The sequence below is a fragment of the Sciurus carolinensis genome, chromosome 14, assembly GCF_902686445.1.
Source record: "Sciurus carolinensis chromosome 14, mSciCar1.2, whole genome shotgun sequence".
NCBI lineage: Eukaryota > Metazoa > Chordata > Mammalia > Rodentia > Sciuridae > Sciurus > Sciurus carolinensis.
Genome location: NC_062226.1, coordinates 76,855,672 through 76,882,575, shown reverse-complemented (window position 1 = coordinate 76,882,575; position 26,904 = coordinate 76,855,672). Strand labels below are relative to the sequence as shown.

The 26,904-nt window shown below is 38.1% G+C and overlaps 1 protein-coding gene across 3 annotated transcripts in view; it reads right to left on the bottom strand.

Annotated features, from left to right (window-relative positions):
* The window catches only part of Pcsk5 (proprotein convertase subtilisin/kexin type 5), a 438,740-nt gene that overhangs the window by 154,805 nt on the left and 257,031 nt on the right, over positions 1 to 26,904 (bottom strand). For all 3 annotated transcript variants that reach the window (XM_047525058.1, XM_047525059.1, XM_047525060.1), the window contains exons 13-17: positions 17,697 to 17,833; positions 11,750 to 11,893; positions 7,231 to 7,333; positions 5,704 to 5,897; positions 2,113 to 2,197 (exon numbers count right to left, since the gene is read on the bottom strand). In XM_047525058.1, coding sequence (XP_047381014.1) covers positions 2,113 to 2,197; positions 5,704 to 5,897; positions 7,231 to 7,333; positions 11,750 to 11,893; positions 17,697 to 17,833 — 663 coding nt within the window. The remainder of the gene's footprint in view (positions 1 to 2,112; positions 2,198 to 5,703; positions 5,898 to 7,230; positions 7,334 to 11,749; positions 11,894 to 17,696; positions 17,834 to 26,904) is intronic.

The window sequence follows — 26,904 nt, the reverse complement described above, 5'->3', positions numbered from 1 at the left end:
ATAGGAAAAACCAAAAAACTTATTAAAATTAAAAAAAAAACTGCCTGAGAAAGGGCTGTGCTTCTGAGTTTGGCATCTATTCAGTTGGAGACAAAGTTGCACTGTGTGTGAAGGACTGGACGAAGGGGTCGTGCAATGGAGAGCAGCCGCAGAACCCTGAAGCCACCACAGGCCACTGAGCCCAGTTCTGTGAATGCCTCCCTTCCTTCTTTGATAAACTGGCCAGTTCAAATCTGTGTTGTCCATGGGGCTACAGAATTCCTGACATGTGGCTGAACTCCTGAATTGAGTTCTACATTTTAATTATTTAAGTCCAAATTTGAAAAACTTGTACTTGATTTAATTATTGGCAAACTTTTGAGTAAATCTGGAATATCTTGGCTTTGTAAAATCTACTCTTTCAACTAGATTTGAAAACATCTAAATACAGATATTTCGTATCAAAAATTGTCAGAATCGAGATGTACTTTAAGAGCATACACGCCAGATTTTAATGACTTAATACGACAACAAAAAGAATGCAGAATATCTCGTTAATAGTTTTTCATCTTGGTTGCAGGCTGAAATGATAATATTTTGGATATATTATGTTAAATAAAAGGTTTTATTGAAAACAATTTCCCCAGTATCTTTTTACTTCTTTTAATATGGCTACTGGCATATTTAAAATTACATATATGGCTCTCATATTTCTATTGGTGTGCACTGATTTAACCTCCTCTATAAAATTTTCCTAAGAGAATTTCTCTAAGAAAAAAATGTAAGTAATCTTTTTTATTTCTCATGGACCAATTATGTACCAGGTGCTGAAATAAGTACTTCATAAAGGTTACCACAGTTTATATTTTTTATCACCATAATCCAGTAAAGTAAGGGTTATTAGCACCATTTTATACATGAGAAAATGGAAGCTCAGAGTGGTTAGGTGACTTGCCCAAGGTCACAAAAGTAATAAACAGCAGAAGGGGATTTAGGTTCACGTCTCCCCTATTCCTTCCTGTTATGCCATTATGTTGCTTTCCAAGAAGAATCATGAGGCTGAAGGGCCTGACATTTATCAAAATTAAAGTGTCAAGATGCAAGGTGCTAAGCAAACTAACAATGCATACAGTTATGGGGGAAAAGTAATAATGCCACAGATAATCGATAAATCTAAATGAAAACAATATTCCAATACTGACTAACGTGAAGAATTACCTGACAGGAAATTGCATGCACTCTGCCTATTTCACCTCTGATCAAAGGTAGAAACAAAGACACTCTCAATACTTAAAAGGAATCCAGTGTGGGAGACATTCTAACTCTATGTAAATCCAGAGTCCAACTCTCAGTGTGGCCTAGTCCAGCCGTCTCCTGAGGTCAGGATGCTGAGTTCATTAGAGCTGCAAACTGTTCACATACGGAGTCTACCAACTACCTGGCGTTAGCAATGAGCAAGTCATCCATTAAAGAAAAACATCTCCTGTGTTAAATCAATGTGCATACCATCGCATAATGGAGCCAAGCCTGAAGTACCAAGATAAGAGAATGACTGGGTATGTGCAGAGAAATAATAAAGATAAGGGAATAACTTTCCACCATCCAAGGAATTAATCAGGGGGATTAAATATAATTCACTGGCATTACCTGCACAGTAATCCTTGACTGGCACAAGGCAGGTCAAAAAGTATGAAGAATGCCTCTCAAATGGTCATTTTTATTGACCTGTATCTGAGTCATCTTTTTTACAGAGAATTTATTTAGTTTATAACCCTCCCTTAGCCAAGATGGCACCCAATTTTTCACATATAATGATAGAGATAATGCAAATAGCAATCGAGTGCTTCAATGGGAGTTGAACCAAGGGTAGGTGATAAAAGGGTTATGTATTTACTTATTTATTCTCTTTAATTTTTTTTTATAGTTGTAGATGGACAGAATGCCTTTATTTTATTTGTTTATTTTATGTGTTGCTAAGGATTGAACCTGGTGCCTCACACATGCTAGGTAAGTGCTCTGCCACTGAGCTACAGCCCCAGCCCAGCCCTACTTATTTATTCTTATTTTTTACATTTTGTTTACATTGAGAAACTCCCAGGGCTGTGTTATTGATGAAGATCTCCACTCTCTTACCTTAACCCATCTCTGCATTCTGTACAATTATGGGACTCAGTACATGTCTTGCAATTTTCACTGCATTTCCGGCAAAGACTTTTCTCTATTAAAAAACAAAAAAGAAAAAAAGTTATAAATTCATTGTTAAATTAGAGTGCATAAAACCATGTGGAGATGTTCTAATGATTATAATATATGCTACAGTGCCCGTGGCCTTGAGAAGAACTGTAGGAAAGCCAGGATCACCATTTGTTACTACTTTTCTGCAAACTGAATACAGGCGTGAACAGGGAAATACCTCACACTCATCTGCTACCCGGTAGACAAGAGAACTGCAGCCCACCAAGTTCAAAGTTGAAAAGTTTATAGGTTTTTTTTTTTTTTTTCTTTTCCTGTTCTCTTTCTCAAGCAGGGTTTCCTAACTTCCAGAACTGAATTGAAAATCCCACTCATTAAGTTGGTTTCACACTGCTATGCAAGGGTTGAAAAGCTATGTGGTGGAAAATGGAACCGTAGACCTCCATGCCCACAGCTCTTGGGACTACTCTGTTGAATTCTACTAGCAAAAGGAACCTATATTTAAGATTGTGAGACAAGGGTTGCTTATTTTTTGCATTGTTTAAAATAGTGGTTTGCACTCTACAGCTGCTGTAGAATTGACATGAATATTATTATTTTCCAGATATCTACATTCTGCAGAATAAAAATATATTTGATTTGAACACATACACTGTGAATAATGGCTTTCCTGTTCAATACCAAACCCAGGTTCACACTGGAAAAAAAATGTGCTGTTGTTCTACTGTGAAAAACAGTAGAGTGGTTTGGTAAGTTAAGGAAGTCTATAAAATTGAATAAAGTTTTGCTGGAAACTTGGTATCCTCTTTGAAATCCAAGTGTGTTATATTTACACGTGTATATAAGAACTGAAGGAAGCTTTGTTCATAGGCTTTTCTTATCTGCTCTTTAAATGCTGATGTTCTGCAGAGTTTGGTAGAGAAAACTGTTTTACAGATCCCGCAAGATCCTATTGGATCAAGGCTTAGCCTCTCAGCATGAAACCCAAAGCCCTTGGTGATGGCAGTTATCATATGGCATATCCCTGTGCCATTGAGAATACTGGATACGGCCTAGGATCTGAAGGCAGAGGTTCCAGATTTGCATTCTGCATTTAGCACTTGCAGCGGGCAAGTTTAGGGTCTCTGTTCTCTCACTTGGTAAATGGAGATTATAATGATACCTACCCACCAGTTGTTCTGAGAAGTTAATGTAGTTTTTCAAGAGGGTGATATAAACTATAAAGCACTATAAATGGGTTGACAGTAATTATTAGTCATGATCATACATGGTCGCCATGTTGTATGTAAATAGACTCCTTAAAGGATAAAACTATAACAAAAGGCAGTTACACTGGAGAGAGATTCACAGACCACTGGAATCAATACTATGTGGTAGCGGAAGTAATTATTTGAACAGTTTTCCTTGCTGATCCATCTCCCAGGCTCTCTTAAAAAAAAGACAGTAGGGGAACTGGTGATGTAGGATGTAGCTCAGTGATAGAGTGCATGCCTCAGGTTCTATTTCTGCCCCCAGTCGCAGTTATTTTACATGTGGGGTTTTTTGTTTTTTGTGTTCTTGCTATATAATGTTCTAGAACCAACTTTCTTTTCCAAGGCTCATGCTTCTTGATAGAATATTGATTTTATTCTCCCTAAGAAATACTTCATATTTCTGTGGATCCCTTGTACCCCTTCCTTTCTCCCAAAATTTCCTTTCCCTGTCATGATCCAAATTTGGGGGCACAAAAGAAGTACAAGGGAATCCCTACCCATTGCTCTGAATGGGGAACCCCACATGCTATGTAGAGAAGTGCCTGTCTTTGAATCAAAAAAATTTCACTTCTTAAGAAGAGCAACTACTTCAGACTTCTTGTCGATCCTTTTGAAAACAACTCTTGTTTCTTTGAAATTGTTTTTTTAAAATTTTTTAGGTTGGGCAGAAACATGATGGATCAGTGTCATTAAATACTATGGCATTATATCCTTATTAAGACAAATTATGCAGAACTCAGAAACAGACAAGAGATACCTGTAGCCTATGTTAGGGACATTCTGGAGCACTAACAGGTCTGCCCAAAGATTAATTCTCCAGGGCAATATAGCTTTGTCTGTTTGCTAATTACAGTTGAAGAGGGCCCAAACTCTAAAGTTACATGTTCATGCACTAATTTTTATCTGGTGAAGTTGTAAATATTCTTTGTCCACTAGAAAAAACACTCCCCCAAATTCGAGTTGTCTTGCCACGTAGGAAATTATTCAATATTTTTCTGTAAACAAAATTGAACAACAAAAGAATTTCATTTTGCCTTTCCTAGTGGACTAGCAACCTGATAATCTTTGAATCCACTTGTCATTTTGCATGTTCCCTCATTAATGACTTAAGTGTCTTTGACACATGTTCATTTTACATTTATAAGAAAGTCACGCTTTTTTAAAAAATTTTTTTTTTAGTTGTAGGTGGGCACAATATCTTTATTTATCTATTTTGATGTGGTACTGAGGATCGAACCCAGTGCCTTGCACGTGTGAGGCAAGAGCTCTACCACTGAGCCCCAGCCCCAGTCCCAAAAGTCACATTTTTTTAAACTTTTAAAAAAGTATACTTTGATAGCATACAGGTGCTTCAATGATGAGTGTGCAGAAAAGAGCAGGTCTAGCTGCTATTCTTTCAAGACTGCTTATCAGGGTGGTCCATGGCTGGCACCTTGGAATTAGGATTTGCAGAGGGCTGCCATCATTCTGATGAGAGTGGCTTGCATTGTCCAAACCTTATATTAATAAATGGTTTATGGTGAACACCTTTTTCCTTCTAGGAGTCTAGAATTTTGGTGCATGCCAGACACTAGCTACCAGTAATAACCCTGGGTGCCAAGTCTCTACTGAGGTTCCCTGGTAGACAACATTTCAAATGTGCTGCCATGAATTGTTGCTGGGGGAATTAAACGTGACCTGTGTGGCTCCCCTGGTGGCCACTCTTGGAAGCTTGCATCTCTTTTTTTTTTTTTTTTTCATTGTAAATCCATGGAGTTTATTGGATGTCAATGATAGCCCCCCAAAACTATTTTAAAATAACAATAAAATTAATGAATGAGTTTAACATCTTTTTTATTTGTTCTTTTTAAATATACATGATAGTAGGGTGTATTTTGACATATTATATGTACATGGAGTATAACTTCCTAGTTTTGTTACTGTACACGATGTGGGCTAACAGCTTGCATCTCTTTTCCACTGGACTTCATCATTTCCTGCTGCTGATTTTACTTTGTATCCCTTTGTTCCAGGAACCATAACTGTAAGAGTTGAGTCTTATGAATATTCCTAGAAAATTGCTGAATGTAAGAGTGGACTCGAGGATTCTCTGATACAGGATTCTTAGTTACAGGCACTGTCACACAAAGCTTCTAAGCTGTCTTTTAAAATAAATTGGTTAAATTCTGTTTTACATTAAGCAAACCAGATATCACAAAGAAGGAACATCCCTCCCAAGGTTGATCAAGTGAAAAATCCCATGTCTTCTCTAAAACCCAAATATTTGAAATCCACTCACTGGTGTCCTGATATGACCCATCAGGGCAGTGAATAACGCAGCTGTTGGTCTCTTCGTTCAGGAAGTACCCATATTTACAGGACAGGCACTGATCGCCATGGCTCCCGAAGCAGGACTCACAGTTGGGAGCACACTTTCGGCATCGCTTCTTGTCAGCATAGTAGTGGCCAGGGGGGCAGCTGGAGACACAGATCCTGCGTTGTAGAATGAGAAAGATGGCTGAATCACCAGACACTCGACCCTCAGCATTCTCGTGGAGTGGCTAAACAAATGGTCACCCTCAGCCTCAAAGTCACAACGTCAACACCAAATCCCAATGCTGTTAGTTAAAGCTTCCTCCTGCCTGGCGACTGAGGAATAACGAAGTCACACAGCACCATGTCCCCCAACAAGGCGACCCTTGGTCCCAACCTTCTCCTAGTGAAGGTCTGGCTCCTCACAAGGAATGATGGGTACATACTGGGTCTCAAGAGCCACCTTGTAGTGGTGGCTCTGAGGGAAGATATGTGGGAACCATGATTTTGTGCTCAAAGGTCACTCTAATAAGGGTTCCTTCTATTTCCGTGTTGTTTCTCATATGGATCCAATATGTATTCATGGGGGTGGTGCTTGTGGTCATGTGCTATTGTCTAAATAAACATAAACATATTTCAATTTATGTTGCTTATGAGAATTTTTTTTAAATAACTCCTTTGTTCATAATTGAAAGACAGGGCTCAATTTACTTATCCATTCAACACATATTTACTGAGCACCAATTAAATATCAGACATTTTGCTAAGTTTAAGAGATAACAGAGACAGCCAAGGGCCTTTTTCTTGAAGAATTTAAATTCCAACATGGACTTAAAAGGAGGAATTTGAGCATTTCTGAGTTTGTCTGGGTGTGTGGGGTGTGGAGGTACCACAAGGCAGCTCCCTGGAACGAGTTTCTGCCTGAAGGAGAAGGTAGGGGGCTATGAGAGATGGGGTGGAGAGGATGGGCTCCCCACTAGGGTAGTCACTGTCCCCTCCCCCACCCCATATTTGTACAGTCTTGGGCAGAAGCCAGGGATCAGAGGTATAGGTCCACCTCAGTGCCCAGAGTGGAAGAGTGAGAACAAGCAGGGACCAGCCCCTTTGCCAGGTGATTGTCTTGGATGTTGGGAAATGGGGGAAAGTAGCAGTTTGGCTAATGCATTGACATGTTCATGAAGGGCAAATACAGCCAGGGCATCAAATATCATCAGTGGGATGGAAATAGCATGAACTTTGGTTAGAAATATTAAGTTCAAGAGACTTATTGTACATTATGGTACCTAGCATTAATAACATATTGTATACTTGCAAATAACTAAGAGCAGATATTAGGTGTTTTCATCACAAAAAAGTGATAGGAATGCAATTGACTACACATGTTAAATCATTTGATTTAGTCATTCCATGATGCATGCATATTTCAAAACATCAAGCATGCATATACAATTTTCACTTGTTAATTAGCACATCTGGGGTGCGCTTTGCGGATCTAAAGCGGCCTCTCCCTTACCTGGTGTTATTTTTCAGCTTGTAGTAGTAGTGCAAGCAGTCATTGCAGTGGTCTGGTCCTGGCCCATCACAGCCAACCTCACTGCATTCGGGATCACAGGGACCTTCCCAAAAGAAATTAGAACAAAACTTAGAGAAAAAAAAAATTTTTTTTCCCTTGACTTTGATATAGATTAGGACTTTCTTTTTTCTTATCCAGTGAGAGTTTCTTAAAGATGGAAGAGTTATGATCAATATGGTTGTAAACCCAGAGACGAGCTTGACTTTTACTGGAAAAACTTCAAGTGTCTAAGTATCAAGAATAGAAACTCTAGGCATTGACCTGGTCTCATGGAGATGAAAAGTATTCCAGAATCCACATGAACAAGGCCACTGTAGCAACTGGAAAAAAATCAATAGCAATTAAATATGCATAACAATAAGATGTAGGATTTACAGAAAAATGAGAAGATGTTGACAAAAAAGAAAAAAAAAGGTTATTATTCAAGGTCTAGACCAGATTGCTTGTCTCATCTAAGGTCACCAAAGTCACTGAATATATGTAAAATACTGTGGCCAGGAAGAAACATCATTATGGCATGTGGCACATGCTTATCAGCATCTAGTCCTGGATCACAAAGCAGGTACTTCAGGCACAGATCATAGATTTAAAATTGCATCCTATCCAAAGGCCAGTGGGCAGACCCACACATGAAAATAACATACAAATTAAAAAATGTGAGCTAGCTTGAAGAATCCCAGGAATGAAAGTTCTTAATTTCTCTCACTAAATATTCTTTCATACAGAACTAGACAGAATGTATAGTAAGGGAAAAATGTGACTGATGCAAAGCTTTCTGATGGTATGGGCTGCTTATAGAAATTTTTACTTCTTTTTCCTTGATCTCCATATTTTGTGATATTTGGTCTCATAAGTTTTAAGTTCTTTCCCAATAAAAATTCATGTGATTCTTAACTGGCAATGAATAATTGCATAAGATGTGCAAATAGTAGATCAAGAGTACCAGAAATGTTTTGAACCTTGCTTTAATCTAAAGGAGACAAACTGTTGTTGAACCTTGGACTCCTTCGGTCATTATGGAATTATGTTCTACAATTACTGCATACAGAAACATAAAATGTTAGACCTGGAGTAGAATGACTTAGAAAAAAAATCTGGTAGTTAATTTCTCTCCTTTTACTGATGAGAAAACTGATTTTCCAAGAGTTACAGTGTTTTGACCAGTATCACATAACTAGGAGATTTCAGATCAAGAAGCATCCTAATACCTAGGCCAGAGTTCTTGCTTAGAAAATCGTGTACTTGAAATGATCTCTTGATCCGAATGGAAATGGAAATAAGTCAACTAAAAATACTGCAGACTTGAAATACGTTTCTAATGAATGCAAGAGTCATTTGACAGTGTTGTTTATTTCTATTTTCCCCAAAGCTTTAAATTGATCTCTAAATTAAATTCCACAGGGAGTACAACTCGGGGCAGTTAAGTCGTCTCCCACTGCACACTGAGGAGTGTTGTTAGTGCTACATAAGGGTTGAAGGTTGATGTGCAGTCAGCTGTGAGTCTCACAGTCCCTGGGATTTCAAGAAACAGCACAGAGATCTGGTTATGATAATTCCCTATGTGCCTCTAGTCAGGCTGGCTTCTCAACAAAGGTAAGAATCATAGCTCCAAAGGAAAGGAGTCATGGGTGGCCCTAAATTTTCACCAGATGATTTCCAGAATAAAAAAAAAACCTAAAAAATTTATTCTTGATAAGTGCCCAAAGGGCTCTATAGCAGTTTCTTTTACTATTGGTTCTTTTGTCATCTTAAACTGTCCCAGATGCCGTCTGGAATTGTAGGATGTGGGATAATAATGAAGTAATTTCTTTGTTTTCTCACAAATGCCAATGTCAATGTGTTAGAGATTCAATCAGAAAAACCACAAAGATGTATAATTGTGTTCAGAAACTTAACATTACCAAATTTTGAATTATAAATATTACTAAAATTTGAATCAGGTAAAGAGTAATAGGTTAGCATTGTATCTAATTTATGTTTTTGGATATACTTTCTCCCATCAGAGAAGACAAAATGGTTTGCTAGTTATAACATAAATAATAATGTTATAAATGCAAAGCAAAGCAAGATAAAATCGAATACACTCTAGCTCTGATCAGCTCAGTTGCTCTTAATTATTCAAGCATGCTACTGACTCTGGGATACTACCTGTTTAGAATAAAAGGAACTACATGCATATTTAAGATGTTCTGTTCAGGAGAATAATTACATTTATCCTAGTATCTGGAGCAAAATCCCAGAATTGCAGGAACAAAATATTTCTTATTTAATGATGTATTACAGTTCTATTTACAAACAGTTCTCCATTAGGAGAGATTGTCCATTAGGTGTTATATATAATCATAGCTCAGGACTGAATGCTCCTAGAAGTGGTAGCTAATGCAACAGGTCAGGAATCAGAATCATAGTGAGAAATATAAAAACATAATTTGAACATGATATGGCTATAATACTTGAACCACCTCCAGAAAATCAACTTTAGAACATAAATTAATGAGAATGTGAAGCACCATGGCCAGATATAAGATAAAATACAGCAACTTATAGATTTCCATCATATCTGCATTTACTAGTTAGAAAGCATGAAAGTTTTTCATTACCAGAGCAACAAAAACTAAATATTTAGGTACTAACAGGAAGAAAACTACATAAAATGAAAAGGTTTCAGTAAATTTGGACATGGTCTATGTTTTATATGGAAAGACTATATATTGTAAAAACAACTGTTCTTATTAAATTGCATATAGAGTCAAATTAAATTCCAATGGGACTTTTAAAGTGAGACTTAACAGATCATTTAAAAATTTATCTGAAGAACAGTAGGGCAATAATTGGTATGAAAATGGGAAACAGATGTTATGCAAATATTAAAATATATCTAAGGGTAAGGGTGTAGCTCAGGGTAGAGTAAGTCCTTAGTATGTGTGAGGCCCTGGGTTTAATTCCCAGAGCCAATAAATAAATACAATAAATGACTGATTAAAAGGAAAAACAAACAAACAAAAATCATGAACCAGGCACAGTGGCACATGCCAGTAATCTCTGTTACTCAGGAGGCTGAGGTGGGAGGATTGCAAGGTTGAGGCCAGTCAAGGTAACTTAGCAAGATCTTTCCTCAAAACAATAACGACAACAAAATAAAAAATAAAAAAAGGTTACGGATGTAGCTAAGTGATAGAGTGCTTGCCCAGCACGTGTGAGGCTCAGGATTCAATGCCCAATACTGCAAAAGTAAAACCAAACGGAGCAAAAATACAATGAAATGAAAGTCCATAGGACAGCTCAAGTAGAATTGGTGTGAGAATTATTAGAATGATGATTAGAAAGGAGGTACCAGAAGAGACCCTGATGTAAGAACTTACTATATTGTTATTAAAAAGGCATTATGAACTAATAAAAGAAGGGATAATTATTCAGCCAATGCTGTTAATCTATTTGGAAAGTAATTAAAGACAGTTTCAATTCACACTGTATGTCATGAACCAAAGTTATTTCCAGATGAGTTAATGGCCAAATGCAAAAAATAAGAGAATACCAAAAGCGAAATACAAAAAAACTCCTGCATGAATATTTAGCCAATATGAAAGGATAAAACGTATGCTAAAAAACGCCATGAGTGTTGTATTTGAAACTATAAACTCAATTCTTCATTAGTGTTTTCTGTTAAAATACCACAAAACAAAACAAAAATTACATTTGTGAAGCAAATGATAACTGAGGGCATGTTTTCAGCAAATATGAGACCAAGCAAAATATAATAAAATACAGAATTCTTATTAATAGATAAGAGAATTACTGCCACCTCAAATATAAGAACCGATAAAAGATGTTGAACTTAATTCAGAGAAATCAGAGGAAAAGTGTTTAGATTTACTAGCAATCAAAGCTATATAAATTTTAAAATAACACTTCTTTTTTTAAAAAAACAAAACAAAACTTTTTTTTTTCCTTTCTTTTCACTTAATCCTGGCTCGAATAAGTGCCATAAACACTCACACAGTCAGTCACAGCGTGGACTGGTACATTTTGTCTGGATAGTAATGTGACAAAATCCAAGTCCTAAAACTGATTATTCCCTCTGATGCAATAAATCTCAAAACAGAACTCTACTCAAAGGAATTAACTGAAGTACAGACAAAGACTGATAAACAATGTTCATCTAAACCTTGTTTAAAATAGTGTAAAAATCAACAAACTATGTATCCCAGATTATGGACACAATATTGCAAAACTCATAGTTTTGTAGACAACACATATGGATGTTTGAATATATGAACAAACCTATATACACACAAATATTTGGGGGAACAGAAGAAAAATACCAGAATATGGGTAATTATGTTATATTATGTTGTATTATTCAGCATCATATCATACAATATTATGTTATCTTAATTATCCCACAAGGTGCCATGAGGCATGAGCTTTCTTGGGCTGTGTGCTGTTGGGAGCGGCTCACCTGCATAATCTTCCGTACCATAGTCATCTGTAGGGTCTTCGACTCGGCTGTAGCGGAAACGTTCCACCTTTGGAAACTCATTTGTTGGGGCGTATGGCTGCACGGAGGTGCCATAGAGGACCAAAGACCATTCTTTCAATTTACCTTGAGAAATAATAATGAAATCACAGCATGACCACATATTCACTTTTTAGCTGTGTAACTGAAGTCCTTCCCACACTAGAAAAAGAACAGTAGAATTGTGGGAAGGAGGTTGACAGGAGTCATTGCATCAGAAACTGGGTTAGAAATGCACATTGCCCACCCTTCACAGAATTAACTACTTAATAATTTATACACCACATATTTACTGAGAACCCGCTACAGATAGGCCTTGATTTAATCAGCATTTATAGTCAACTGGGAAATAAACATAACTCAGATTGCTAGATTAAGGGTTGAATGTCAAATTAGACTTATTTAAGAGAATCCCAGAGTTATAGAAGGCTTTGTTTTTATATGGATAAGGGTCTTTTCTGAGCTTTAAAAAATGTTGGGCATTATCTGACTTGTTAATAAATGAATGAAACAACTCTTTGTTCCACTTAAATTCCTGAATCAGTCATTCAATATTAAGAATTCATCATTATGGATACTATCCCAATGACAATAACCACATTTAAATATTCAGTAGCTAGAGATGGCTAGTGGCCACTATACTGGGCAGTACATACACAGACCATGTCTATCAATGCAGAACTTACCTTTGGACAGTGCTGCAAGATAGTGGATTATAGTCAAGGATGCCTTGAGGCCTAAGGCAAATGTCTCACCTCCTTTGGATGGCTCATAAGAAACATTTTACTTCAGTTTGGTTCTCATTTATCCATTTATTTCTTAGCTTCATAAAATTAAAGTGTTCAATGCAAAATGTTTAAAAAAAAGGGGGAAACTGCCTCTAGGCCATTGAGCTTAATAAGATTCACATCAAAAGAAATCAAGCATAAGTAGAAGTGATTTAAAACAAAACCATTACAAACATGGAAACATGCCAGCAGGAAGGCAGGACCCCTCTCACTGTGGCTTACCACATGGAATCTGGGCCTGGTCAGAGGTGGGTCAAGGGCTAGCTCACAGCGATGACCTTCAGCTGTCAGGAATTTTCATCTATTAGCATCTATAACCCATCAAATCAATACCTAACATTTCTAAGTGCCTGCTATGTGCTAATAAGCACAGGCCTAAATGCTTTGTAAATGTTATTCCATTCAAAGTGCACAGCACCTCTGAAGTAAGTACTAGTGCTCCCAGTATGCAGATGGAAAAACTGGGGCACAGAAGTTGATAACTTCCCAAAGGGTAAGTAGAGGACAAACTAATGTTAAAACCTACTCTGAATCCAAATCCTGGGTTCTTAGATAATTTTACAATACTGTCTCTTATTCATTGCTAGGAGTTTAGGAACCTGATGTTTAGATATAAACATGGAGATGCTCCCTGACTTAAGAAAGATGAAAGGGTTAAGTCCCAGTCAACCCATCATAAGTTGAAACTGTTCTAAGTCAAACATGCATAATGTATCTAACCTTCAGAACATCAAACACAGTTTAGCATCACCTACCTTAAATGTGCTCAGAACACTTATATTTGCCTACAGTTGGGCAAAATCATCTAAACACAAAGTCAATATTAAAGTGTTGAATATCTCATGTACACACACTGATGAGGGTTTCAGAGACACAACAGGATGTGAAAACACCAAATGTAACATCCAAACAATGGTGGCAGTGCATTGCACAGTGGAGCGTTGGTTATTTCCCCTCATGATTGCACAGCTAGTGGGACTGTGGCTTACTGTCACTGCTCAGCATTGTGAGAAATTATCATGCTGCATATTGCGAGCCCAGGAAAGCATCAAAGATCAAAATTCTAAGTATGTTTTTCACTGACTGTACATTGCTTTCCCACCATCATAAAGCTGAAAAATCAGGCTGAGCCATTGTAAGCCAAGGATCTTCTGTATTCTGTGATATAGTCATTTGTTTCTGATGTGTGCACTGGGCCAGTACAGTGGGTTTATGTGTTTTGCCTATTGCCAGTTTTCCTTTAGACTCATTAATGGGCATGCTTTTCACTATCAGGGTGCTATTCAGGCTCAGGCATTAAATAGTAGCAAGAAGTGAATGATGACTGCAAATTGATGACCTGATTGCCTTGAGGTAGCAAGGAAGGAAAAAACTTCCTTTGTTGTGGAATGTCTCAAGTCTACCAACAGAGCACACCATACAAGGACACGATAGGTCATCCCATCCATCAGTCACCCTGAAACCTGGTTCATTTTGAATTCCCAAATTTACCCTCCTCAGTGCTTTGAAGAATGTAGCTTCAAAACTGATTATGTCTCTTTGTGCCATGTCTGAAGGACATCATAAGCCCGAGAGGGATATCCTTGCAGGGCAATTCATCTCTTTAATTTTCACTTATTATGTAATTTTATTTCCTTAGGCCCTCTGCCATGATTCACATCAAATACTGCCATATTTTGGTCATCATTTTTTTTTTTTTTTTTTACCTCTACTACTTTTTCTAAATTCTATAGATTTTTCAGTTTCAGTAACAGACACTGAAACATGCTGTTAAGAAATAGCTGTGTAAATAGAGGAGAAAAATCCATCCTACTTTCTAACACATAAATGCAAACTCCACATACAGGTTTAATGTACAAAACATAAAACCAACCCCCAAATGCTCAATATAATAAACAAATGGGGAGAAATAATAAACAAATATAAACTCAGTATGGAGTCAGGAAACTTTTCATTCAGGGAAGATTCTGCCATTTAATTGAGCTAGAAAAAGTCCACATCTCTAGCTGAATTTCAGTAGCCTACTAAAGACATCCATCATTAATCAGATAGGGAGAAACCTACCATAGGATCATATGACATAGAAACTACCACAGAAATGTGTAAGTGCACACACATGCACCACACAAACATACCCATAAATGGGAAAGTAAAAGTTCCTTACCAAAGGTGTGACTGACCTTGAAATGAAAGATTGGTTGAGGGAAGGATACAATAAAACCATATGTTCTCTGGCTTGATTAAAAAAAGGATACACAAAACCTGTCTCCAAAATGATGGGCAGTGACTGGGGTTAAATATGAACATTTAAATATTACAGTTGTCTTTGGCATCCATGGGTGATTGGTTCTAGGTTCCCCTGAAGATACTAAAAACCATGGATGCTCAAGTTCTTTATATAAAATGGTAAAGTATTTACACACAACCTATACTTATCATTCTGTATACTTCAAGCCATTTATAGATTACTTATACCTAATATAATATGCATGCTATGTAAATAGTTGCTATACTATATTGTATAGGGAATATCGACAAGAAAAAAAATTTGTGCATGTTTAGTACAGACAAAACTTTTTTTCAAATATTTTCAATCCAAGGGTGGTTGAATTCATGAGTGTGGACCATGAATACAGAGTGCTGATTATATAAAGAGAAGCCAATGCTATGAAATAGCCAAGACTAGATTATCTGAGTTACTGCAGAGGCTTTCAACACAGATAATCAGATAGGTCCTGGGTAGACTCCAGACTCCTTGAGGACAGAGGGATGTATACTCATAGCTAGTGACTTGTATACAAGGACTGGATAATTGGTAGTATGCTCCTAGGAGCAGTTTGGTCTTGCTGTGAATGCAGAATTTCTAGAGCCTGGTGATAATAAAGAGTGGAGTCACTTTTAGTTAGTTTTTAAAATGGTTTAAAATTCTCAAGAGATAATGCACCCTTTGTGTCTGCACTGATGCATTCGGACAGTATTTATTTCTATGGGATCTCTTGACATAGAGCCCTGCAGTGACGTCTGCCCATGGATGAACTGGGAAATGACCTTTAGTTAGGGCAGCCAGCCCAGTCACCATGCTGTCCTTCCTCCTAAGTGCCATGATCATGGTAGGACTAATATGTGTAGCATGATAAAGAGGAGGAAAGGAGAGAGGGAGGACCTAGGAACTAGGCAGATTATGATGGAAACAATGTGTCTAGAAGCTGTGGTCTATAATCTGTCATTTCTACCAGCCCTGTCTTGGTGACAAACATTTGATTTCTGGATAAAACTTTGGCCACCCTTTATACTCAGGCTTTATACCCTTTATACTCATGGATGCCCTTTAATAAAACTTTTACTCTGATTCACTATTCAGTTTGTCCTTCCTGATAAAGGGACCACTATGGTGACACACACAAATCCCAAGATACAATTGGGGGAAATGAGATAACAAAATGTAATGGTCAAGAATGGATCTCACAGAATGAACACCTTTCCTGGATCAGCAGGCAGAATGCTGGGAAACCTGTGCTTTCTCCCTGTGTTCTGCTGAGCTCCTCCTTTGCCCCATGTAGCCAGTGAATTCTGAATGGTGCACACTCTTACAATTGTAGAATATTTGGGTTAATTTATTCTGTAATCAGCAGAGGGCAGGTATTGGATGTCAGTTACTAAAATTTCCCCCAGGCATGGTTCTGCAGAGGGACTGGACAGAGCATTGAAAAGGATGATTTTACCCAAGGGTTGAAGGTGTGCCCCATGGATGGACGGGAAGCTGGGTAGTTATCAAACAGGTCATTCATTTCTGAGCCAGCTGCTCTGCAGAGCTCTGTCGGGGGTAATACAATCTCCCACCAATGCTGCACCTGTACTTTCCTTACTTTGTATTACAAACAAACTTCATAGGCTCTGCACAGCTACTTGAAGAGAACTTTGTTACCAGTCTAATTTTGGTATTTTGTGTATCAAGGTTTTCTTTTTCCTTGGTTCTTAGGCTCATGCAGGGCAGAATATCATCATTTATTTTCTTTAGTGATAATGAGATTAGCTGGTGTAGGCCAAGCTCAATGTCTTGTCTGAACTGAAAATTAAACTTAGAGAAAACAAAAGAAATAAAATAAAAGGAAATAACTAAGGAAATCTATCTGTTCTTGTGCAGAAATTATGACCATGTAATTTAATCCAAGGTGGGTGGACAGGCTTTCCAGGCAAAGAAAGTATGGGAAATTGGCTAGAGATGTTGATCATCTATTCTGAAACATAAATCAATAGCTGCCATGTTTGGTTCTATTCTTATATCTAAATATTTACTGCTTATTTCTCATTCTAAATTATTATCTTTTACCTATTCTTAAAAACTGGAATATGTACAGACAATTCAAAACACACATGAAATGAATCATGTGAAAAAAGATGATGCTGATGTATGAGCATTGCTATAGTTTAGATGTGGGTTAGCCTCCACAGGTTCATGTGCTGGAGGCTTGGTACCCAGGGTGTTGGTGGTGAAGTGGTGGGGCCCAGAGGAAGATAATTAGGTCATGGGGGCACTAATACTAGTGGGTTGGGTCTTGAAGGAGTGAATTAATTTTCGAGATAGTAGGTTGTTAAAAACCAAGGCCACTTTATATAATTTGCCTCTTTGGCACACACAGTTCATCACTTTCACACATTCTCCCACCAGGGTGATGCCAGTCACCATGAGGCTGTCACTGGAGCTGATGCCATGTTCTTGAAACTTCAGGAGGGTGAGCTAAATAAACCTCTTTTTTTGGCCTCAAGTATTTTGTTGCAGTATCAAAAAACAGATTAAGACAAGTATGGAACACTCTTTGGCCAAAATATACTCTATTTATGTATATACAATATATATACTATTTAAATATAATATATATTGTATTTATAGTATATTATTACTATAGACTATATATAAATATGTATTCATATAAATTATAATTATACTATTTATATAAATTATATTATACTACTTACAGAAATATATATTTATACATACCATATACTATTTATATAAACATATATATAATGTTTACTATTTATATCCAATATATGATAAATATACTGCCTAATAAAGTAATTTATAGAATCTGAGTTCTTACCTGGAGTCTTGAAGTTTCTCAATTGAGAGGGAGTATCATAAACTTCAAGGATCCAGTCACCAGCAGCTCGTTCTCCCCAGCAATGAATGGTCATGAACTCCCAGTTTTTAAATCCTTCCATGGAATGATCAAATAGCCTGAAAGAGAACCACAACCCATTGTTTTGTATGTTCTTTCAAATTCAGTGAGGGTACATTCAAGGCCTCCTCGTGGTCTTTTTGTATCCATCAGTGTGTTTAGCTAAACTAAGCATGCAGCTTGACTGTATCCTAGACCTAACCAATTAGCAGGTCCACACATATATCATTGCTCTGCCACAAGCAAATTGACCTGGGACTGGCCATGAAATAGCAAATCTCAGGGATAACTATTTGGGAAGCAGGTAAATCAGGCAAAGGCTCTACCCACAAGACTTCAGGAAAATCACTGAAGATGTGGAGTAACTGATACGCCTTCACGTGATTGATGGGAATGCAAAAATGGCACAAGGCTCTGAAAGACAGTTTAAGAGTTCTTATAAGGTTAAACAAACATTTACCATAAAACTCAATGATCTCTTTTTTTAGATATTTACCCAAAAGAAATGAAGACATAGGTCCACAGAAAGAATTCCATGTGAATGTCCATAATTGCTAAAAACTGAAAACATCTTAAACAACCATCAACTGGTGAATAGGTAAACAAATTACAGAATAGTCATATAATGAAATACTACTCAGTAACAAAAGACTAATGAATCACTAATATATACATCAACGTGAAAGAATTTCAAAAGCATTACACTAAGTGAAAGAAACCAGACACAAAACTATATACCATGATTCCATTTATACCAATTTCTAGAAACAGCAAAACTCTAAGTAAGGAAGCAGATCAGGAATTGCCAGGGACTGGGGAGGGGAAATGGGGAAATGCACTGGACAAGTTTTGAGGGTGATAGAAATGTTTTCTAATTTGAAAGTAATAGTGTGTAGTTATATAGCTATTTAGGTTTGTCAAAACTCACAGAATTATTCTCCTAAAAAAGTGAATTGCATTATGTATAAGTTATGGCTCATTATCAAGACTGCCTGCTACTCTTATCCGGTGCAAACAGTCCTGCCTGGAATCCCAGCTGAGAGCCTGCTTTATTGGTCTTTCCAGCAATTTTTTTTTAAGTTCTTAATTCCCTATATGAAATACCTTTCTGCTTGAAATAGCTAGAATTATTCTGCTTGCTGTGATGGACTCCTGAGGAATACAAAATGTGAAAGAAAATCCTTATTAAAAGTAAAGAGGTGTCAATAATGTGTAAAACAATTACATTGAGAAATAGGCAAATCATTTATATAGGCATCTATGTTAATAGATGTGACTACACAAATATCCAAAAGATGTCAAAGACATCTGTAAAGATGGAACCTGCAAGTCGAAAGCAAAAGACAGGGTAAGAGACAGAAGCTTTTAGTGCTTTTCTTTATTTGGATTATGTGTATTTATGGTTTTATTGAAAAAAAAATGACAAAGTAAGAATAAGTTGAGGATCAGAGAGGCAAACAGTGAGGGAAAAATATATCTAGCACTGTCTTAGGAGCAGTCACATCCAGTTACTGCTCTTTGGTGGGAATGAAAGCTAAAGGTCATGGCAACTGGATGCTATTCAGAATATGCAATCAACATTTCTTGCTTTAATTTTATGTTCCCGAAGTAAATTGTTACAATTTGACCTTCTATGTACATCTTCCCTTTGGAAAGAAATGTGCACTTCTTTTTTTAAGAAAATATTTTTAGTTGTAGATGGACACCATACCTTTATTTTATTTATTTATTTTTGAGTGATGCTGAGGATTGAACCCAGTGCCTCACACCTGCAAGGCAAGCACTGCACCACTGAGCTACAACTTCAGCTCATATGTGCTCTCCTTAAAACCAAAAAAAAAACTGCTTTAACCTTCTTAAAACTTAAGTGTATTAGAAATCTGATTTTTTTTAAAGTCATTTTATTAATGTGTTTGAGGCTCCAAAATGTTAGTTGAATTCTGCAGCTGAAGGGCTCAATGGTATAAATTTGGACTGTGCTAGTAGGTGAACAACTGACCCTAGTATTCCCTAGAGAAAGACAGTAAACAAGAAAATCACCTGCTATGTGTTCCTGAGCCTGCGAGAGAAAGTTAAAATTATTACACAGCTCTCTCAATTGTCCTATGTCAAACATTCTAGAAGAATGAATTAAACAAAATTGCACAGAGCCCTTTGGTGGAGAATGATTCAGATCTTTGAAATATGCAAATGTGTTTTATTAATCTCCTTAATGGAGTTAACGACAGGCAGTGATTTTTGAATCTAAGAGTAGGCTAATGGAGCCTTTGTATGTTACCTATATAGGTTACCTCTTAGAACAGAACTATACTTCACTGAGGCCCACAGTGAATCAGGTGACATTCCTCTATGATGACAGGGATGTAGATGGTGTCTTCTTGTGAGTGTTTCACCACCGCAATTGTTTCTCCATAGAGTAAAGATGGTATATTTTAGGGAGAATCTATGATCCAGTGCACAACCACAAGAAGGTTGATTACTTAAATTTTTGGTTTACAACTCAACTTGGCCAAGAAAAAATTGCTGGACTATTATATAATGGACTACATGCTTACACTCCTTCACTGGAAACCTAGGATGGATGTTTGCTGGGTGAAAGAGATAGAGGAAGAGGAACTTTCTCCAAGTTGCCTTTCCTGCCAGCTATGGGACTGGGGAACTATGCTGACATGGAAATGGGTAGAGGCAAAAAACCAGTTTGAAGCCTCTTCCTTCCTTACCTTCTGCAGCTCTAACTTGCACTCTAATTCCTTGACGCCATGGTGCCATTCGAGGGCAGTGAAGTAATAACTTGTCACATAATACCTCTCCTAGAGTGCTGAACTTAAAAGCAGTTCCCAAACAGTTTAGACAGAACATTTGGCTCATTGCCTCACATCCAAAAACTACAAAGGAGACTTGAGGCTGCCATCACATGAGGGGCAGCCTTGTTTCCACAGGCTCAGCCAACTTCTAATTACTCACGGGTCAATTATTTCACTGCTGGATTAACAGCCCTATGTTTCCTCCCTTCCACCCTTTCTTGTCCACCTTTGAAAACCACTCTCTTGCTACCATTCACTTTCCAATCACATTTGGGACAAAAACTTAAATATAAACTGGGTGCCAAAGAGAAATATTTGCAAATCACAATTCAAATCAGTGTTTCAAAGCCCAGATATAAATAGGCTTTGTCTACATTTGCCTATGTCTGTGGCTAAGCAGTTTCCCAGCCCTGGTCGCTTCACTTTACAGTCTTGGAATGTTCATTAAGTTAGTGTGAATATAAAAGTTGAAGAGAGAAATGAAAATGTAGCCAAACGTGACCATTACATTTTGCTGAAAGAGCTGTTGGGGAAAGAAACAGATATGGATTGTTGTGGTGTGAACTAATGGGCATTTACATTTCCAGTCTCAGCCGGCCTTTATAGGCACAGATGATTCAAATGGGGATATATGCTTTCATATTTTCATTCTGATTCAATATGTGGATTATTTTATATTTTAAGCATTGTGCCATTTTTTAAAAAAATTGCATCCTCTGTGTATAATAAAAGGTAATGTACCTATAGATTAGCTTGGTGTTGCAAAGTACATATTTGCCCCAAACAATCAAGTGTCAAACTGTGGACATCTGTGAAGGAGGTAGTTGTGGGGTCACCGTTTAACAAATTGAATCCCCAGTTGGAACATCTATGCTGTGCCAACAGTAGGGAATCCTGGCATATACCAACATTTATCAGGGTTGGTAGAGTATTATTAAAATAGAGCCAGTGGGCTGAAAGTCAGAGCAGATGAACTCCATGCATGGATCCACTTCTGCTACAGTGAAACTCGGTTCTGTCAAAGTTGACTTCATAATCATGTGAATGAAATGATATATTCAAGTGGTGGCACAAATTACACACCCAGTTATTAAAATGGTGCCCACAGCCCTAACCCTGAGAGCAGTTTTCAAATAAATTGCTCTGAATGAAGCCTGGGAGAAAAGACTTCCATTAAGTGTAGTACATCCTTTTGAGGAATTAACTCAGGAAATAACTCATGTAATTACCGTAAGCTTTTTTCCCTTTCACTTAAAGAGTCTAGCTAATGTATCAAGGCTACAAAATCCCTTTATGATGATACAGCAACTAAATAACAAGGCATCTTATAAATACTGGCAGCCATGTGTTATCATATAATTATTTCTAAAATTATAAGTGAATCTTTATTTTAGAATCACCCACAGCTACTTGAAAAGTATTTATCACTATGAAATTAGACATTAGACATATATCCTCAGATTTCCTTTTTCTATTTATTTTACTTTTTACTTTTAAAATTTTTAAAAATGCTTCATTATAATCAAAAAGGTACAGTTTACTGAATGCCTGAAACACTCATTGGGTTCAACTGTAATTGAGTGTTCAGTTTTCTTTAGATGTTTGGTTTCTGTAACGTTTAGATCATTTGCTTCTGATAGGATGTATTTAAAATGCACTATTTGTCTTTACTCTTTCCTAATCTAAATTGCTTATTTAAGAAAGATTGAAAGAAAGGTACTTAGAGGCTTGAAAATCTGAAATGATTTATTTTTTATTTATTTCTTGTGTTTCAATATGCATTGCATATTATTATCAAGTCATTCACTAACTCCCAAATGCATTCCTTCTTGTGGGTAAACATATGATGTAAGTATTAATCTTCTTGAAGCTTCATTCCATTTTGTAGTGGATGACTTTTATCTAAGAATCTGTTTTATATTACAGACTCCTTTGTAAATTACTTGCACAGCATCCAGCAGCGGATCACTTACAAGTCTTGTTATGACACAAAAATAACAGAAATATGTGTGAAAAAGCTGGGTAAGCTTTTATTTGGACCAAGGTGTGATCTATGGACAGGCGGCTTCACTCTCTCCTGGGAGCAATATTAGAAAAGCAAATCCTGGGACCTGACCCCAGACCTATAGGATTAGAATCTCTGGGATGGCGGCCCGGCCATCTGTGTTTGATAGAGTCATTCACCAGGTGCCTTCAGAGGCAGTGTGTAAACAACCCCTTACTAAGTGCTTACCTTGCTAGGTACTGAGCTAGGTACTTCTTGTTGTTATCCTATTTAACATTTGTTCCAACCTCATGAGGCAGATACTGTTACATCTGCTGTTTTATAAGTGAGGACATGCAGTTCTCCAAATTTAAACAGAAATCGGTTTAGTCAAGAGAGTTGCAGCTCTGTCTAATTCCACAGGCTGTACCTTCTTTTGAATGAAGAAAACAGGTTCTCCTCATGGAGCCTCATTGGAATGTCAAAGTTTTAATGTAAAAATGTAGCTTTTACTGCAAGTCCCAGAGGCATTTACATTCAAGTGAACTATCTGTTGTTGGACATTTGGATAAGGCAGTGACAGCAATGGTTTAAAGTATGAACACTACACTTCAAACACAGTTAATTATAGACACTAGAAAGAGAACTTCTCTCTACTCGAGACCATGCTCAGAATCAGAGATATTCTTCTGTAATCAAATTTAGGAAGGGAGGCAAAGTTTCAGCTTTTAGTTGAAGGTCAAAATTTGGAACAGAGCACCCAGGAGCTAAGCTAAATATAAAACCAAATGAGTTGAGAATAGGAGAGATTGAGGCAGGGAAAAAAAAAAAAAAAAGAGACAACTTTTCCTAATTCCAAAAAATACAGTTGATGGAAGAATTTGATGGGACAAACTTTTGTTTGAAAAATTTTTACAAAAGCAGAATTTGGATGTCATAGTATAAAAGCTTCCATCGAGAGCTGCTCTTGTCTAAAGATGTTTTCTTTATTTTGTTTTTTGATACTGGAGATTGAACCTAGGGATGCTTTACCACTGACCTACATCCCTAGCCCCTTTTATTTAGTGACAGGGTCTTGTTGAGTTGCTTAGGGTCTCGCTAAATTGCTAAGGCTGGCCTCAAACTTGTGATCCTCCTGCCTCAGCCTCCCGATTCACTGGGATTACATGTGTATACCACTGTGCCTGGCTCTAAAGGCTCTCAATGTTTTCAAAGGACTGAAACTCCCCTTGCTTCTCTCTGCATGCCTGATCTTAAAGGCCTCCATCAAAATAAACCATTTGCTCTGAATATTCTGTTTGGTTTTTTGTTAAGCAGGATATACAGGCCAAGAGGAGGATGGAAAGGGTGGGAGGACAAGGGGAGAATAAAGGAGAGAGAAGGAACTACCCATTTGTCCACTCTAGCACGGCTCTGTAGACTCATGTCTCCAACCCACTAAATTATCAATGTGGTTTGCCAGGGAAGGTTGCCTGCTGGGCTAATGGGGCAAGAAGCTCAAGTTGGACTAGATTTCTGAATGCTGCTGAGTGCCTTCCAGTGCTTAGCACCTGCAGACGCTTGGGTAAACATTCTCCCTCCAACAGCTGTTCTCCACAGGAGTTCGGGCAAGTGCCCATCAGCTAGGACAGGGAGCCACTGAGGGGCTCCAGACGGCCCACACAGACATGTCAAAGTGTTCCACACTTTGCAGAAAACAGACTGTCAAGGAATTGCTGTGGTGAGAGGATAAACAATTCTGAAGAAATCCCTTACTGAATTGTCTAGGAAAATGACCAAGGACCTGTGCAAAGTCAGGCCTGAAAAATGATCAGGTTTTCAGTTCCCTAAACTAGGCTGCATATTTTGTCAACACTGACAAGAGGCATAGTCTCAGATAACAAGGCATGGAGAGTCTCAGTCATCTTGGCTCTCCTCTCTGGGTCTTTCTTAAGGTCTGTCTCTATTCTTTGTATTACAAAAGGGAGATAACCCTGACCATGCCCCCAGATCCTGGGTCCCAGCTGGCTTTCCGCACCCTTCCTTCTGCAGTTGGCATGGGGCAGAGGGACTGCTTTGAAAGCCATGGGGAGTTTTCCACGCGGGCTGCTAGGCTACTAAGCATGCAGTGAGGCAAATTCTAAGTCTGCTAGAACAGAGTGGTACCTCCTGGAAGGATAAGACAGAGATGGGGATGACTGCTGGTAGAAGTCTACATCTTCATCTCTGATCATCCCTGCTAGGAAAAGTCGGTTTTAAACTTTTATAATTCCTACTTTTAACTTGCTTTACATGATTTTCTTAGAAATCTTGAATTTGTGAAATAAAATATAAGTGTTCAGCAAGGAAACCATTTATTGATGCTAGGATTTAGACAAGAGGTGTCCCCCCAAAGCTTCTGTTAATGCAGGAATATTCAGAGATGAAATGATTAGACATGAGAGCTATAACCTAATCAGTCCATCCTAGTTTGAATGGACTGATGGAGAGGTAATTGTACACAGGTAGGGCAGGACTGGAGGAGGTGGGTCACTGGGCTCAGCCCCCCAGAAACATTCATCTTCCCTGCAAATCCTTCTTCTTGACTGCTCTCTGCTTCCTGACCACCAAGAGCAGAGCAGCTTCCCTCCATCACGCACTTCCACCATGACCTTACCTTGGGCCCAAAGCAATGGAGTCCTGACCATGGACTGAACCTCTGAAACCGCAAGCCAAAAGCAACTCTCCCTCCTCTAAATTGTTCTTGCAGGTATTATGGTCACAGTGGTGCAACAGATGACTAAAACAATGGCTCTTATGAATAAACTCTGACTTACGAATTCCTTCTAAAACATTACCTAGCCACCTTTTCCTTGTGGGGAAAGTAGTACCTTGCATACCAAACTAAAGGAGCAAAAAGCAGGTCTTTTCTTCCTCTCCATCTCTTTCTGTGATCCCTGTTCTCAGCTCCCTGTTATGGGACTGTGCTTTGAATCAGGGCCAAGGTGAGAGGACACAGGAACTCCCTGCCACTAGGTCGGACTGAGAGGTTTTGACTAGAGATTTCCTCTCATAAAATGAAATCTTCAGAATATGCCAGAAAGAAAGAATACCATAAAACTCTGTATTTCTCTAGCTGCCTGGGTAGGAGAGAGGCTGCCAATGTGAAGCACAATAAGAACTGGGGAGCCTGGGAAGTGGCCACTGGTGGCTATGGGACTGGGTACAGCTGTTTCACATTTTAAAGGGTCAGTTGCCCAGAGAGAGGTTTTGGGGAGTTGTAAGCAAATGAATTCATAACATCCTTTACAACTCTTGGTGCCTCCAGTGCCTCTAATCTCCAATGTCACTACCTCTTTTTGATGGCTATGTATTTTCAGGGCTGTATTAAAGGATGTACAAAGAGCAGTACTTTAAGAAGATGTTTCTGACTGGGATACCCTGGGTGCAAACCTTATTCCCAGGTGGTGTTAATGGGGAAAATTAAGGTAAACCTGTGAGCACAGGTCACCAAATGTCTGTGATGCCTTACTTTATCTCTGATATGAATCCTGCAGTACTCTTGCATCTAACACTTTGCAAAGAGCAAAGCAGATGTCAGTTGCAGAAGAATGCATGTGAGCCTGAAGCCAGTGACCTCGCAATCATCCACATGCCTGTGATGGAATCCATAGCTCCCCTGCTTGCAAGTTTCCCCACTGATGTCATTTTTTGGGGGAAGCCAACAATGAAAGGCAAAATATGCAGGAAGAGCCCCGAGAGGCAAAAGAGACTTGAGTTTTCCAAGCAAACGGCAAGAGTGGAGGGACTGTTTTCTACGAGGGAGGGAGTTCAAGGCATATAAGAGCCACACATATGTGAAGCAAATCTTTGGACTTTGTAGTGTTTCACCAGAATACTCTTTCAAGTTAAACCCAGAGGAATAGTCATAAAGCACAGGAAAAAAAGCAAAAAATAAAGGCTTTCTGTGGCTTTAGTAACAACAGCTGTGAGACCTCCATTAATCACGTAATTGTTTGCTGGAAAGAAGCACCAGGCAGGTAGGGGCAATTACCTGGCAGGCAGCAGCTGAGACCTCTGTCTATACTGGAAGGAGGGCACGGAGGAAGTGCCCAGGGAGCTGATGCCAAGGAAACCTGACGTTCCTTGCACCTGCATACTTACTCTGGCAAAGCTGCACTTCATATTAAAAGTATTAAGCCCAGGTTTTGCCATGTCCTAATGGAAGATATTAGTCTTGAAAGAAGAAAACAGCAAGTTCAAGCACAGAAAAAAACTCACTTGATGATTTCAGAGTCTGTATGCTTAGTCTCTCACCTAGAAATGCTATTGCTCTTTTTCTCGCTTCTTAGAGTGAATGAAGTTTGGGAATTTTAAAAAGTAA